Below are 17,926 nucleotides of genomic sequence, written 5' to 3'. Positions count from 1 at the left end.
AACAATATTTTTGAGTATCTATGATGTGCCAGGCACTATATTAGACAGACTATATTAATAAGCAAAATCAGATGGAGTTCTAGCTTTTGTGCAGCTTATGTTTTAGCAGAGATTAACATTACATGGGAAAATACTATATATGTGATATGTGCTACAAAAAAAGGCTTATGGTACTGCGATAGCATAGAATTAGGGGCATCTGATCAAGTCTGGAAACTAAGGGCCAGATGATCTAAAGAAGCTGAGAAGGGGAGTATTGAGAAGTCTCAGCATGTGGAGACTCAGGTGGGCCAAACTAAGGAATCAATACTGATACTGCTTATCAGTCTACTTCCAAGGCCATGGGAAGCCACTGAAGGATTGTAGGCAGAAAGGGTGCATTTGGTTGATCATTTTAATTTTTGAAAAGATCCCTTAGAGTGAAGCATAGGAAATTATGATATACTCAATAGTGGTGGTGAACATGAAAAGGAATGGAGGAACATAAAACTAAAATCCCCAGGCCTTGATCATGCATTGGATATGTTGAAGGGCCATGGGAAGTGTTGGGGCTGAATCCAAGGTTTCAAGCTTCTGTGTGACAGTGTTAGTCACTAAACAGGTTAAGAACTGAGAGATCGGGGATAAAGATATGCTGAGGGAACAGCATATTTCAAGACAGAGAGTTCAGAAGTATTGAGAGCTGCTGATGGGTTAATTAAGACAATAAATGGTCATATAAAACTTGACCACTGAATTTAACAATATGAAGGTAAGGATGAGGGAAAATTCATATTAAGGTTGGGTGAAGAGTGAGTGGGAAATGAGAAAATGGTGAGAGTGAATACAGACCACTCTTTCAAGAAAAGGTCAGCTATGAAAGCATATAGGGCTAGAGCTGAAGGGATGCTGGGAGGGGGTGGAGTCAACAGAGAGAATTTTTTTTTAATGGCAAGAGAAATTTAAACTTGTTTTAAAAACTGATGGGAAAGATGTGGTTGAGGGGAAAAGGCTAAATGTATAACAGAGAAAAGCAAACAAGATTAGGTTCTTAGAAGGTGGAAGGAGATGCAGATTGGTTTTAGGCAGGAGAGAGAACTTAACTCCTGTAAAAGGAAAGAAAAAAAAGAAAGCTTAAGGACACAGGATTTTTCAGTCTTCCCAATTTATACTGTCTATAATTAAAATGAATTCATAACTTTATATCCAACCAGTAAAAGTATAAAGGCACAGATTACATATAAAAGTGTCAATTCTGTTTAAACCTGGATGTTCATTATGAGAATACAGGCCTGCTTCTCATTACCTGAAATAACACTGTATAATAGGATATACCAGATACATTCCAGTTAGGAACCTACCATCGTTCAATGTGTAGAGATGAAAACGTCCGTAAAGCTGCTTCTCGAGTTAATAATTTGAACCCACACTGTGTGTCCCTGATTCCTTTGACACAAAGGAACCACACCAGGAAGTGGAATCCATACATGAGCAGAGTACGGAAGTAAGAACGCTGAAACAAAGACAATAAAAATGACTTTTCCATTTACCTATAAAGGAGATAGTGAAAACACCTGGTTGTAGACAAAATTAATATGTAATTGGCTGGGTAGATCTTACATGTGAACACCATTGTTCTATTAGCTTTACTGGCAAAGTGTATCATAGAAACTGTGAAGATACTGTCTGCTTAGAGCAGGGCAGAGGCACTCTGGAGGTTGAGTCAGACAAGAAGAATCACAGTAGCTGTGAGAGATCAGAGCCTGAATTTATCAGAAGCATAGCATAGCAGTTTGAGCTGCTATAACAGTGGTTCTCAACCTTGGCTGCACATTAGAATCACCTGGGAATCTTTTTAAAATCCTGATTTTTGGGCCTCATCCTCCGGAAATTCTGTTTCTTTGTTATGGGGTAGGGCCACAACATTAGTAACAAAGAAACAGAATTTCCGGAGGATGAGGCCTAGAAATCAGGATTTTAAAAAGATTCCCAGGTGATTCTAATGTGCAGCCAAGGTTGAGAACCACTGTGCTATAAGCAAAGAGAACATCTCATTCACCTATTTTGTGTCTCTGTCCCAAATATACTTCAGTTTCAAAAAAGGTGACAGTTACCAGAATATCTTGAAAAAGCAAACAGTAAAATCTGAACCTGAAGTTCAATACCTAGCTAATAAAAATAATGATAAAAGAGGTTCAGCATAATATCACAAAAGTTTCAGACTAGAAAGGAATTTGAAACAAAAACCCAGTATGTCTAATTAGGCATGACATATCTGATTAAATATATTTTAACAAGTAAGTTCTTTAATACTTTAGATACTAAAGTAATCTTTACTCCTGTTTATTAATTATTGTTATTAGTAATTAATTTCATTATTAGTAGCAACAGGACATAATATTCTATTATTCATTAAACACTGAAAACTTTAAAACATAAGAATAATAGATCCTTAATTATCACTATATTCAAGACTTTCATATTTGGAATTATAAAAGATAGGATCTCTTAACATGGGTTAATAGACCCATGAAATGATACATTAGATATTTATATAAACAACCTATTATGAGTCTATGTAAAATATTTAATATCGCATACCAGTAGATAAAGGTCCGTTCCCCCTTTTGTTCTTTTGTAATTGTAATCTTTAGTATCATTCTTTATTCGCATAGCTTTTTCTATCATCATTGAACAGAACCACAACTCGCCGAAACCGGTTTGGCTCAGTGGATAGAGCGTCGGCCTGCGGACTGAAAGGTCCCAGGTTCGATTCCGGTCAAGGGCATGTACCTGGGTTGCGGGCACATCCCCAGTAGGAGGTGTGCAGGAGGCAGCTGATCGATGTTTCTCTCTCATCGATGTTTCTAACTCTCTATCTCTCTCCCTTCCTCTCTGTAAAAAATCAATAAAATATATTTAAAAAAAAAAAAAAAAAAAAAAGAACCACAACTCATTGATAACGTAAGTAGAAAAAAACCCACTGAACTAAGAGACCTATATTCAAATTCATTAATAATTAGGGTAACCATGAGCAAGTTACTTACACTCTCTGTCTCACTTTCCTCTTCTGAAAATGGGAATGAAAATGCCTACTTTCAGATGTTTTTACAAGAATTAAATGAGATAATATTAAAGGCTTTAGCCAAGTATTTGGCACAGAAAGTAATATGAACTCAATAAATAATTTTAATAAGGAAAATGTGAAAGCTCATTTTAACCTTTTGACCACAATTTCACTCATGTAAATAGGCCAAGAAGGGAAGGAAGAATAAAATATTTATAAGGTATTAAAATATTTACAAATAAGATTTTTGAAAGGATCTAACACTTCTCATTTATCACCTAGAATCTCTAGTTATGTTTTGATATAATTATGTCCTACTTCTCTAAGTAGATAGGGCAGAAACCTAATCTTAAAATACTCTGGGAATTTCACAACACCTTGCCTTCCATATAAAATATTTCCAGTAAATACTGGTTGACTGATTAATCCTCCAAGAGAGCATTTATGCTTAGGAAAGGAACAAGTAGAAATTTAAAGATAGAAAAATAAAAACTAAAAGGTAGAAAAACAATAGCTATAAACTATTTTTCTTGAATGTGATTTAGGTGACCTTACTAGTTATAAATAAAAATACTCAAGATTGTTTTTGCTTCGATGTGAATACAAGATTTTTGTTTGTTTTAGGATAATGGCTATTTTTTAAATCTAGAAACGTGAAGTTCACATGAATACCTTAAATTTGATGTGTAGCATATTTAAATGTATAACAATAAACTACAAAGAAGATCTTCCTTTAATTTTAAAAACCTGGCAAAATATCTTAAATTTAAAAGACAACTGAAAATATATTATAGGATAAACTTAGTAAAATAAAGCTAACAAAGTCATAGAATAGCATTATATGAACTTCTGGTAGACATCTAAAAACATCAAGGAAAAAGACATTCACTACTTCAATATTAAAAATAATCTTTCTAATGTTATGAAATATAAACAAGGAATTCAGGTAAAATTTAAAGGAATTTCATTATCTTAAAATAAGAAGTTCAAAGAAGTCCCAAGATGTCTTCAAAGAAAATCTAAAGACATCACATAGTAATAGATTCTATTCTGAATCTTTTAAAGGATAAATTCAAGAATACCCACACAATATAAACATTATTATTATAACTGTTACACAGAACAAATGGGAATACGAATACATTTAAGGGTGCTAAAAGACTCCATCAGTGCTGTATCAGGTTTTACTTCCAAGGGAGCAGAACACATGGTAGCGTTAACTGAGAATATGTATAAATGTATTTAGAAAAGATAAGTCTGAAATCTATGCAATTAAGCTATTGAAGTCACAGCTTATTATTTTTATTATTCTTTTTTTTCTTTTTTTATTTTATTGATTTTTTTTTTACATAGAGGAAGGGAGAGGGATAGAGAGTTAGAAACATAGATGGGAGAGAAACATCGATCAGCTGCCTCCCGCACACCTCCCACTGGGGAAGTGCCCGCAACCAAGACACATGCCCTTGACTGGAATCGAACCTGGGACCCCCCAGTCCGCAGGCCGACGCTCTATCCACTGAGCCAAACTGGTCAGGGCTTGATTATTAATTCTTTTGTAACTTTTTCACTATCCACAATACAGGGGTTTATGTTAGCTACAGCACATTCAGAAAAAACCTGAGTGCTCACAAATGGGAGGCCATGCTGCAGTTTCTTGGACATGTGGTAGAAGGATGTGTTGTTTCTTGGAAAGGACATTCACCAAGATTTAGTTCTGGAAACTCTCACTTCTGAACAACACGGTGACATAAGTAAGAGTGGTACTCACCTCCTCCCACAATCACATCAAAATTACAACTAAATTACAGACTAACCATCATTCAGAACCAATTGAAATCTGGCTGAATGGAAGTCCTACAACTAGGGAATTAAAGAAGAAGCCATATCCAGACTGTTAAGGGAGGTGAAGATGTGGAACAGGCTGGTACCAAAACAAAATGTGGCAGATAAAAATTGGAAGGGATATCTCAGCTGTGGAGCCCCACCTTGAGGAGCAAGGAGTCCCAGCCTTACACCAGTGTCCCCAGACCCCCAAACCTGGGTTCTAGTGCTAGGAAGAGAAGTCCTCATGATTTCGGGTTGTAAAAACCAGCAGGGATTGAAGCTGAGGAAGACAAAGGCTGCTGGAATCCCAGGCAATTCCTCTTAAAGGGCCCATGAAGGGACTTACTCAGACTCACTCCCTCTGAGCTTTAGTGCTGGGACTGCAGCTTGAAAAGCAACAGAGACATATGGGGAGGAACAAAATTGTCTGGCATCAGGGCAAGAGCTGGGCAAACAACCTTCTCCCAGACAGAAGTGCTGGCAGAGTCCATTGTTCCTTGGATGAGCCTTCCCTCACAGAGCTGGCATGTGGGAGTCATATCCGAGTCTCCATCAACATGGCTCACACTGTTTGTCCTTGCACACACACACCCCTCCCCCCACAGTGATTCCTTGAGGCCCCATGACATACAACTTCACAACTTTCGCGCTCACCTAAGCTGTTTCCACCAGCTTTTCCATACTGTGCTGGGCTGCATATCTGGCACTTCGGCCAGACAGAGTCATGCTGTGCTATCTGTTCCTAAAACACATAGATAGGAAGGTACTGACATCAGGCCAGACCTTGAGATATGGTCTCATGGCCCCTTCCCAGCACGCAGGCCTTCTTTCTCAGAAGGCCCAGAAGTCTCATTCCAAATTTGGGAGACAAAGGACTGGAAAAAGTATAAATAAAGAGAGTTTCCTCCATATTGGGGGGCCCAGAATTTGAAAGACACATTTTTCTCTGGGCCTCCACAAAATTTAATAATAAAATGTAACTCTTGCAGTCAGGGCTGCAGTTCAGCCTCTGCTTCGGCAGGGTGCTGTAACTGTAGTTTGCTGGCCAGCTTAATAAAGGCTCTTAAATTTAAATTCTGAGTCGGTGGTCTATCTTGCTGAGTGAACCCATAACAATACAAATGGCCTATATGCTTCAGATTCTCCTAAAAATCTCTCAAACAAGCAGCAGCTGGCCTCAGCATGCCCCGTACCTCTCGCTAAGTGGCCCCAGAGTGGTACTCACAGCAGCAGGCCTTGGGCCTCCCCTGGGCACTCCAAACCCAGCACAAGTAGCAGCCATCTGCAGACTGCTTTGTAGCTCATGCTGGGTGGCCCCAGGCAGAACAAAAGCAATGGTTGATCTTGGTCTGTACCTCTGGGAAGCCTCACAGACAGTAACTTAGTGGACAGCTTTAGACTATGTGAAAGCATCATGGCTCAACCATCTCATAGGCAACACACTCAAGGATCAGATTCAGCGAGCACTATAGCCCCACTGAAGTAAGTCCTGCTCTATGAGGTGGGCCCCTACACAGTTGATTATCCACAGTGGTCAAAGGTCAGTGGTTGGTGGTCATAGCCAGTCCTTCCAGCTGATTGACCTGGGGGTAAATCCCACCTACTGATAAGCCAACAGCAATCAAAGTTAAACTACAAGAGGAGGGAGTACATAGCCCACATGGGAGATGCCCCTTGAGGGCCCTGCTTGGGTGATCAGGGAGGTTGTGCCACTGTAACCTATAGAACACCTACTACATTAGGCCACTCTACCAAGTTGGGAGATGTAGCAGCTCTACTTAATACATAGAAACAAACACAAGGAGGCTGCCAAAATGAGGAGACAAAGAAATGTCCCAAATGAAAGAACAGAACAAAAAAACTAAACAAAATGGAGACAAGCAATATACTAGATGCAGAGTTCAAAACACTGGCTATAAGGATGCTTAATGTATTGAGTGAAAACCTCAACAGCATAAAAAAATACTAGTCAGAAATTAAGGATAAACTAACAGAAGTGAAAAATAATTTACAGAGAATCAATACTGAGTAGATGAAACCAAGAATCAAATCAGCTATTTGGAATATAAGGAGGCAAAAAACACCCAATCAGAACAGAAAAAATAAAAAAAATAATAAGACTGAGGAGACAAGATGGCGGCGGAATAGGCAGACGCGTCCCAGGGGTTGTCCCGGAGCAAATGGAGTGAGCAGCTGAAACTAATAACACCCACCCCAAATTGGCGAAGTATACTCAGCTGGTGAGACAGTTTGCATCCGGGAAGGGCAGAGTTCCCCTGGAAAGATAAAAACCAGGGATCTGGGCAGGATAGTTTGCCAGACCTCTGAGCTCAGAGGGTTAGAGGGAGACTGCGTGGCACACAGCCGCGTCTCTTGGGACAGGCACAGTCCCTGACTGTGGAAAAGAGATCCGCGGGACTGTTGGCGCCGGGGGATTTGAGATCTGGATTCCGTAATTACAGAGGACTGAGCCTAAAAGAGGCAGCCTGAAGCGCTGACCAGACCATGCAGTGCCGGTAAGAGAGGAGCTCACAGAGACTCAGCCTTCCCCGTTTCTGCGGCCAGCGTTTGTTTGTTTTAACTGAACCCTGTTCACCGGACATTTCGGATACAGACACTCACCCGTGCTGAAGAGCGGGAGAAGGTGCAGACTAGTGGAATCTGGGGAGAGGCTGGGGAGAGAAGGGGGGCCAGGAGAAGTGGCAGCAAATCGAGTGCTGAGTAACCCCTGAGCCCAGGACCTGGGCAGCCATTTTCTCCTAAAGTTATAATCCCAACCCTCCCTCCAGCCCCCAGGCAAGGAATACAGCCACACCGAGATTCCACTCTGAATGAGATGAAGGATTAAAATAATCTGATTAGTCCCTGGCAGTTAACAGGGTCTGGCCTATAGAGGGCCTTTCACTACCAGCAACAACAACAACAACAACAACAAAATCACAGACATTCCAGAAAACTGGGAATTTAAGCCAGCCAAAGGAATGACATTTCAATTTTTCATTTTTATTATTACTTTGTTAGTTGTTGTTTTTTTGCTCTTTTCTTTGTTCGTTTTTTTTTTTTTTTGGTTGTTCCTTCATTTCCTATTTCTTTTCATATTATTTTTTCAACCACGTGAGCAGCAGACACGTGAGCGGCACCCTCTTGTCCAGGGAGCATCAGCCCCGTGAGCAGCCTGCCTCGAGCCTAAGAGCAGCAGCCTCATGTGGCCTGCCCCTGTCCAAGGAGCAGCAGCTGTGTGAGCGGCCCGCTTCCCCGTCCGAGGAGGAGCAACCACGCGAGCAGTCCGACCTGTCCGAGGAGCGGCAGCCCTGCACAGCTTGCCCCCATCCGAGGAGCAGCAGCTGCGCACACCCTGCACTAGTCCGAGGAGCAGCAGCTGCACAAGCATCTTGCCCTCCTCCAAGCAGCAGCAGCCGTACGAGCAGCCCGCCGAATCCGAGGAGCAGCAGTTCTGCGAGCAGCCCGGCCCCATTCGAGGAGCGGCAGGAGCCCACCCCAGTCCGAGCAGCAGCAGCTACACGAGCAGACCTACCACATCCGAGGAGCGGCAGCCCTGCACAGCACGCACCGGTCCGAGGAGCAGAACCACAACAGCCTGCACCTGTCCGACGAGCAGCAGCCAGGGTGAGTGGCACCTCCCCGTCCGAGGAGGAGGCAGCCACGCGTGCAGCTCACTCCTGTCCAAAAAGCAGCAGCCTCGCAAGCAGCCCACCCCCGTCCGAAGAGCAACAGACTTGCAATCAACCTGTCCAAGTCCTAGGAACAGTAGCCCCACAAGCAGCCCACCACATCAGAGGAACAACAGCAGCGTGCAGCCAGCCCCCATCCAAGGATCAGCAGCAACGTGAGCAGTCTGCCCCAGTTCAAGGAGTAGCAGCTGCGTGTGTAGCCCGCCCCCCTCCAAGGAACAGCAGCCTCGTGATCAGTACACCCTCTGTCTGAGGAACAGCAGCTGTGTGTGAACCCTCCCCCCACCAGCCAGAGGAGCCACCACAGCTGTGAACAGCACCCACCAGAGGAGCTGCTGCCAACTGAGGAGCAGCTGCTACCACAAAAGCCCGAGGAGCAACCACAGCCCGAGAAGCCACTGCCACCCAAGGAGCAGCCCCTGAACGACTCAACACCTAGATATGTTGGTGAGATCAAACATGGGTAGACAAAGAAACCCCCAAAGGAAAGAAAAGGAGGACTCGCCAGAAAAGCAGCTAAGTGAAACATAAGCATTCAGCATGTCAGAAAAAGAATTCAGATTAAGGGTCCTAGAATGCATAAACCAGATGAAGGAAAAAATCAACAACTTATGCAAGAAGCAAGAGGAAACGGATGAAAAAATCAACAACTTATGTTAGAATCAAAAAGAAACAGATTTAAAAAATCAACAAATTATGTAAGAACCAAGAAGAAATGAAGAGTGATATAGCTGCAATAAAAAACACCAATGAAAGTTTCAACAGTAGACTAGGAGAAGCGGAGGACCGAATTAGCGAATTAGAAGACAAGGAAGCGAAACACACCCAAAGTGTACTGCAATTGGAGAAAAAAATTAAAAGACAGGAGGAGAGCCTAAGGGAGCTATGGGACAACATGAAACAAAACAACATATGAATAATAGGGGTGCCAGAACAACAGAAAGAGGAACAAGGGTTAGAAAACCTATTTGAAGAAATAATATCAGAAAACTTCCCAGAGGTGGAGAAGAAAAAAATCACACAAGCACAGAGAATCCCAAACAAGGTGAACCCGAAAAGACCCACACCAAGACACATCATAATTACCATGGCAAATGTTCAGGACAAACAGAGAATCTTAAAGGCTGCAAGAGAGAGACGGAAAGTTACATACAAGGAATCTCCCATTAAATTATCAAATGATTTCTCAACAGAAACACATCAGGCCAGAAAAGAATGGACGGAAATTTAAAAAGTGATGCAAAGCAAAGGACTGAATCCAAGAATACTCTATCCAGCAAGGCTATCATTCAAAATTGAAGGGGAAATAAGAAGCTTCACAGACAAAAAAAGGCTAAGGGAGTTTATCACCACCAAGCCAGCCATGCAAGAAATGCTAAAGGGACTGGTGTAAAAAGAAGAACTAAAAAGCTAAGAAAGAAAACAGGCACAAAAAATAGAAATGGCTACAAACAAGTACCTTTCAATAATAACTTTAAACGTAAATGGACTAAATGCTCCAATCAAAAGACAGAGTGGCTGAATGGATAAAAAACCATGACCCATATATTTGCTGTCTACAAGAGACCCACCTCAGAAGAAGGGACTCACACAGACTAAAAGTGACGGGATGGAAAAATATCTTTCAGGCAAATGGAAATAAAAAGAAAGCTGGGGTAGCAATAATTATATCGGACAAAATAGACCTCAAAATGAAGGCCATAACAAGAGATAAGGAAGGCCACTTCATAATACTGAAGGGATCAATACAACAAGAAGATATAACCCTGATAAACATATATGCACCCAATGCAGGAGCACCCAAATACATAAAAAAACTCCTAGAAGATATCAGGGGAGAGACTGACAACAATACAATCACAGTAGGGGTCTTTAATACACCACTGACATCACTGGATAAATCCTCTAGACAAACAATCAGCAAAGAAACAGCAATCCTAAATGACTCACTAGATCAGATGGACGTAATTGACATCTTCAGAACATTTCACCCCAAAGCCACGGAATATACGTTCTTCTCAAGTGCTCATGGGACATTTTCAAAAATAGACCACATATTGGGTCACAAGCAAAGTCTCCCCAAATTCAAGAAGATTGAAATCATACCAAGCATCTTCTCAGACCACAATGGCATAATATTAGAAATAAACTACAATAAAAACAACCCAAAATACTCAAACACTTGGAAGCTTAATAGCATGTTATTAAATATTGATTGGGTTACCAATGAGATCAAAGAAGAAATTAAAAACATCCTGGAAACTAATGATAATGAAAACACAACAATCCAAAACCTATGGGACACAATGAAAGCAGTCCCGAGAGGGAAGTTTATAACTCTACAGGCCTACCTCAAAAAAACAAGAAAAAATGGTAGTAAATCATCTAACTCTACATCTCAAAGAACTAGAAAGAGAGCAACAAGAAAAGCCCAGAGTGAGCAGAAGGAAGGAGATAATAAAGATTAGAGCAGAAATAAATGACATAGAGACCAAAAAAAAAAAAATACAGAAAATCAATGAAACCAAGAGCTGGTTCTTTGAAAGGATAAACAAGATTGACAAACCTCTAGCCAGGCTCACCAAGAAGCAAAGAGAGAGGACCCAAATAAACAAAATCAGAAATGTTAGAGGCGAAATAACAACAGACCCCACAGAAATACAAATGATTGTTAAAAAATACTATGGACAGCTCTACTCCAACAAACTAGACAACCTGGAGGAAAGGGACATATTCCTAGAAAAATACAACATTCCAAAACTCAATCTAGAAGAATCTAAAAATCTCAATAGGCCTATAACTATGGAAGAAATTGAAGCAGTCATCAAAAAGCTTCCAGCAAACAAAAGCCAGACGGCTTCACAGGGGAGTTTTACCAAACATTCAAGGAAGAACTAAAACCTATCCTTCTCAGACTACTACAAAAAATTCTAGAGGAAGGAACACTTCTAAGCTCATTCTATGAAGCCAGCATCACCCTAATACCCAAACCAGATAAAGAGAACACAATGAAAGAGAATTACAGAGACTTGCTTACAGGAGCCTGGAAGGGACCTGATGTACTTTTAACCTGGGGGAGAGGATATGCTTGTATATTTCCACAGGCCGACCTTATGTCTCACCGCCCTCCGTCTCCGCCTCACCCTAGCACACCTGACTAGTGCCCGTCTGCAGCAGATGTGCAGCCCTAAGCTGGAACCACTTGTCCATTGGGAGGATCACCTGTGCTTCCTTTTTGTCTGTCCATATGTCCTCCATTACGGCCGACCCAGAGGGCACAGCTGACTCCTCCCCGGACACCGACACCACCATCAAGCACGGCCCTGATGGACCCTTTGATGCAGCCCTTCTACTCGCTCACACTTCGGGAAGCCCATCGCCAATGACGCCACCCGCTAGCCAGATCAACAAGGACAACCAACCCCCCGACTTGAGGACAGCTGAAATCCCTTGACTGAAGAGGCCAGCAACCTTCTACAGGAACAAGGCTCCTTGTGCACTCCATCCACTATGTTTATAGCTATGCTTGCTATCATTGCTTGTTAGTCTTCTTCCGAGTCTTAAACAACGCAATCCCAGAGGTGGCCGCTGATTTACATGCGCTATCATTTAAAAAATAAAAAAGGGGGAATTTGCTGGAAGCCAGTCCATTCTTGCTGCTTGACATAGTCGCTGCAGGGAAGAAACATCTGCACAGCATATGTTTCAAGGGACCTGGCATATATGGCATATGTTTGCTCCCCTTCTTGGCGCTATGTGTTTTAACCAAGGTCACCTCTCCGAGAAAGGTTGTTTCCCCAGGTAGGGATTTTTCTCTGAAGTTAGGGAGAAAATAAAACCCCTTAATTAAGTGCCAGGCGGGTAGTTAATCACTTTAACTACAAACAATCACAATTAAGCTACATAATCTTTACTCCCTGGAATGGAGATAAGAAACGCCCTAACCTTTGGAATAGAAATTGATAGGATTAAAATCAACTGGTGTAAATACAGATCTAACAAGACAATAAGACACAGAACCTGGCTGGAGAACCCAACTATGCTGATCAACTAAACGCTGCCTCCGTGTTATTCCTTCTTCGCCTACTCCGTCCACACCTTTGGGAACCCCTGGACCTGCTGGGGCTGGACCCCAATAGGGAACATTTTTACTTTTTGCCCAGTGGGTTTGATGTTGGCTGTGGGTTTGTCATATATGGCCTTTATTATGTTGAGGTGTGATCTCTCTATTCCCACTTTGCTGAGAGTTTTTATCATAAATGGGTGCTGGATTTCATCAAATGTTTTTTCTTCATCCATTGATGTGATTATGAGATTTTTATCTTTTTCTTTATGTGATGTATCACACTTATTGATCTGCAAATATGGTACCAATCGTGCATGTTCAGAACAAATCCCACTTGATCATGGTGTATGGTGTTTTTAATGTATTGCTGGATCTTGTTTGTTAATATTTTGTTGGAGATTTTAACATCAGGGATATTTGCCATAATTTTCTTTCTTTGTAATGTATTTAATTGCTTTTGGAATTAGGATAATGCTGGGCTCATAAAATGAGCTTGGGTATCTTCCCTCCTCTTGAATTTTTTAAAATAGTTTGGGAAGGATATGTGTTAGTTCTGAATGTTTGGTAAAATTTGCCTGTGAAGCCAGTGCAGGACTTTTTTTGGGGGAGGGGAGAATTACTGCTTCAATTTCATTAGTTGTAATCAGTCTATTCAGAGTTTCTGCTTCTTTCTAATTCAGTTTTGGAAGATTGTATGTTTCTAAGAATTTGTCCATCTCGCCCAGGTTGTCCAATTAGTTGGCAGATAGTTGTTCATAGTGTTTTCTTACTATCTTTTGTAATTCTGTGGTGTCAGTTATTACTTCTCTTTTATTTCTGATTTTACTTATTTGGGTACTCTCTCTTTGTTTCTTGATGAGTCTAGTTAGAGGTCCATCAATCTTATTTATCTCTTGATTTTATTGATCTTTTGTATTGTTTTTTTAGTCTCTATGTCATTTATTACGGCTCTGGTTTTCATTTTTCTTTCTTCTACTTACATTGTGCTTCATTTGTTATTCTTTTTCTAGTTCTTTTAGGTGTAGGGTTAGCTGTGATAGATTTACACAATGAAATACCACTCTATCATAAAAATAAAGGATGTCATACCCTTTGCAACAGCATGGATAGACCTGGGATTATTATGCTAAGTGAAATAATCCAACATGTAAATATAGGAAAAATAAAATGATGCAAATATTTGATTAATACATAAGTCATGAAAAGAGAAAAAAAGAAAATAAGGCAGGTGGGTCAAATAAAAAGCAAGTCATAAGATGGTAGATATAAATACAACTATGACAGTAAGTATATTAAATGTAAATGGTCTAAATATTCCATGAAAACGATTAAGACTGTCAGTCAAAGTTTTTAAAATCCAAATATGTGCTGCTTACAAGAGACAGCCTTTAGCTATCAGGACACAGGAAGTTTGAATGTGAAGGGATAGAAAAAGATATGCTGGGAAAACCAAATGTGTTTGTTAGATAAGCTCCATTCAGGCAAAAATTATACTGCTACTGGCTATGAATTCAACGTTAATTGATCAACAATATATATGAAATAGATGTCTTTAATAAATAATTACTTAACAAAGAAAAAAAAAAAAAGAGAATTACAGACCAATATCCCTCATGAACATAGATGCCAAGATTCTCAACAAAATCTTAACAAATCGGATCCAGCAGTACATCAGAAAGATCATACACCATGACCAAGTAGGATTTATCCCAGGGATGCAAGGATGGTACAATATCCGCAAATCAATAAACGTGATACATCACATAAACAAATTGAAAGAAAAAAACCACATAGTCATATCAATTGATGCAGAAAAAGCATTTGACAAAATCCAACACCCATTTTTGATAAAAACTCTCAGCAAGGTGGGAACAGAAGGATCATACCTCAACATAATAAAAGCCATATATGACAAGCCCACAGCCAACATCATACTCAATGGACAAAAACTAACACCATTTCCCCTAAGAACAGGAACAAGACAGGGATGCCCACTCTCACCACTCCTGTTCGACATAGTACTGGAAGTATTAGCCATTGCAATTAGACAAGAAGAAGAAATAAAAGGCATCCAAATTGGAAAAGAAGAAGTAAAACTGTCCTTATTTGCAGATGACATGATATTATACATAAAAAACCCTAAAGACTCCATCAAAAAACTATTAGACTTAATAAATGCATTTGGCAATGTAGCAGGATACAAAATTAACGTCAAGAAATCTAAGGCATTTCTATACACCAATAGTGAACTTTCAGAAAGAGATATTAGAAAAACAATCCCATTTACCATCGCACCAAAAAAATTAAGATACCTAGGAATAAACTTAACTAAAGAGGTAAAAGACCTCTACTCAGAAAACTACAGGACATTGAAAAAAGAGATAGAGGAAGACATAAACAGATGGAAGAACATACCGTGTTCATGGATTGGTAGAATCAACATCACTAAAATGTCCATACTACCCAAAGCAATCTATAAATTCAACGCACTTCCCATTAAAATACCAACGGCATACTTCACAGATCTAGAACGAACTCTCCAAAAATTCATCTGGAATAAAAAAAAGACCCCAAATAGCTGCAGCAATCCTGAGAAAGAAGAAAGTAGGTGGGATCTCAATACCAGATATCAAGATGTATTACAAAGCCACTGTTCTCAAAACTGCCTGGTAATGGCACAAGAATAGGCATATAGATCAATGGAATAGAATAGAGAACCCAGAAATCGGCCTGAACCAATATGCTCAATTAATATTTGACAAAGGAGGAAAGAACATTCAATGGAGCCAAGATAGTCTCTTCAATAAGTGGTGTTGGGAAAATTGGACAGATATATGCAAGAAAATGAAACTATACCACCAACTTACACCATACACAAAAATAAACTCAAAATGGATAAAGGACTTAAATGTACGACAGGAAACCATAAAAATTCTAGAAGAATTCAAAGGCAACAAAATCTCAGACATATGCCAAAGCAATTTCTTCACTGATACAGCTCCTAGGGCACTTGAAACTAAAGAGAAAATAAACAAATGGGACATCAAAATAAAAAGCTTCTGCACAGCAAAAGAAACCATCAACAAAACAACAAGAAAGCCCACTGCATGGGAGAACATATTTGCCAATGTTATCACCGATAAGGGTTTAATCTCCAACATTTATAGGGAACTCATACAAGTTAACAAAAGGAAGATAGACAATCCAATCAAAAAATGGGCAAAGGACCTAAACAGACACTCTTCAAAAGAGGACATTCAGAAAGGCAAGAGACATATGAAAACATGCTCAAAGTCACTAATCATCTGAAAAATGCAAATCAAAACAACAATGAGGTACCATCTCACACCTGTCAGAATGGCTATCATCAACAAATCAACAAATGACAAGTGCTGGAGAGGATGTGGAGAAAAAGGAACACTTGTGCACTGCTGGTGGGAATGCAGACTGGTGAAGCCACTACGGAAGACAGTATGGAGTTTCCTCAAAACACTAAAAATGGAACTCCCATTTGACCCCGTGATCCCACTTATGGGAATATATCCCAAGAAATCAGAAACACCAATCAGAAAGGATAGATGAACCCCTATGTTCATAGCAGCACAATTCACCATAGCTAAGATCTGGAAACAGCCTAAGTGCCCATCAGTAGATGAACGGATTAGAAAACTGTGGTACATCTACACGGTGGAATACTATGCTGCTGTAAAAAAGAAGGAATTCTTACCATTTGCAACAGCATGGATGGAACTGGAGAGCATTATGCTAAGTAAAATAAGCCAGTCAATGAAGGAAAAATACCACATGGTCTCACTCATTTATGGATAATAAAGACCATTATAAACTTATGAACAAAAATAGATACAGAGGCAGAGCAGCCTCGAACAGACTGTCAGAGTACAGTGGGAAGGCTGGGGAGGGTTGGGGGGGCAGGAGGGGAGGGTAAGAGATCAACCGAAGGACTTGTATGCATGCATATAAGCATAACCAATGGACATAAAACACTGGGGGGTAGGGGAGGCCAGGGGATTGTCAAGGGCGGGGAAAAAAAGGAGACATATGTAATACTCTTTGTAATACTTTAAGCAATAAAACAATTAAAAAAATAGTAATAAAAAAATGAGGATAGTTTAAGGAGCCTCAGGGACAACTTCAAGTGTACTAACACTCACAACATGGGGGTGCTGGAAGGAGAAGAGAGGGAGCAAGAAATTGAAAACCTGTTTCAAAATATGACAGAAAGCTTCCCTAACTTGGTGGAGGAAACAGACATAAAAGTCCAGGAAGCACAGAGTCCCAAACGAGATGAAACCAAAGAGGCCTACACCGAGCAAACCATAATTAAAATGCAAAAGGTTAAAGACAAAGAGAGAATCTTAAAAGCAGCAAGAGAAAAAACAGTTAGTTACCTACAAGGGAGTCCTCCCATAAGACTGTCAACTGATTCTCAACAGAAACTTTGCAGGCCAGAAGGCAGTGGCAAGAAATATTCAAAGGGATGAAAAACAAGGACCTACAACCAAGATTTCTCTATTCAGCAAAGTTATCATTTAGAATCAAAGGACAGATATAGCTTCCCAGCAAGAAAAAGCTAGAGGAATTAATCACTACCAAACCAATATTATATGAAATGTTAAAGGGTCTTCTTAAGAAGGAAAAAAAAGAAAAGATAAAAAAATATGAACGATAAAATGGCAATAAATATATACGTATCAATAATTGAATCTAAAAACCAAAATAAACAAACAAGCAGAACAGAAACAGACTCATAAATATAGAGAACATTTTGACAGTGGCCAGATGGGCAGGAGATTAGCAAGATGGGTGAAAAGGCTGAAGGGATTAAGAAGTATAGAATAGTCATGGAGATGTAAAGTACAGCATAGGGAATGCAGTTAATAATATTCTAATAACTATGCATGTTGTCAGATGGGTGCAAAATTTATTGGGATGACTGACTAATAAGTTATGCAATATCTAATAACTAGGGTGTACACCTAAAACTAATATAATAATGTATGTCAACTGTAATTAAAAGAACAAAAATGAAAATGAGTGGATTAAAAACATGTGGTACATGTACACAATGGAATACTACGATGCTATAAAAAAGAAGGAACTCTTACCATTTGCAACAGCATAGATGGAACTGGAGAGCATTAATGCTAAGCAAAATAAGCCAGTAGGAGAAAGATAAGTATCACATGATGTCACTCATATGTGGGATATAACGGTCAACATGAACTAATGAACAAAAATAGATCCAGAGACAAGGTAACACTGAACAGACTGTCCAAC

The 17,926-nt window shown here is 40.0% G+C and overlaps 1 protein-coding gene across 6 annotated transcripts in view; it reads right to left on the bottom strand.

Moving 5' to 3' along the window:
- ALG5 (ALG5, dolichyl-phosphate beta-glucosyltransferase) overlaps window positions 1–17,926 on the bottom strand; it is a 113,187-nt gene that overhangs the window by 29,051 nt on the left and 66,210 nt on the right. For all 6 annotated transcript variants that reach the window (XM_023751284.1, XM_023751282.1, XM_023751281.1 and 3 more), the window contains one exon: window positions 1,341–1,492. In XM_023751284.1, coding sequence (XP_023607052.1) covers window positions 1,341–1,492 — 152 coding nt within the window. The remainder of the gene's footprint in view (window positions 1–1,340; window positions 1,493–17,926) is intronic.

This window comes from Myotis lucifugus, unplaced genomic scaffold (genome assembly GCF_000147115.1).
Source record: "Myotis lucifugus unplaced genomic scaffold, Myoluc2.0 scaffold_19, whole genome shotgun sequence".
NCBI classification, from domain to species: Eukaryota; Metazoa; Chordata; class Mammalia; order Chiroptera; family Vespertilionidae; genus Myotis; species Myotis lucifugus.
The sequence above is the reverse complement of the archived record's forward strand: the minus strand, read 5'-3'. Positions and strand labels throughout refer to the sequence as shown.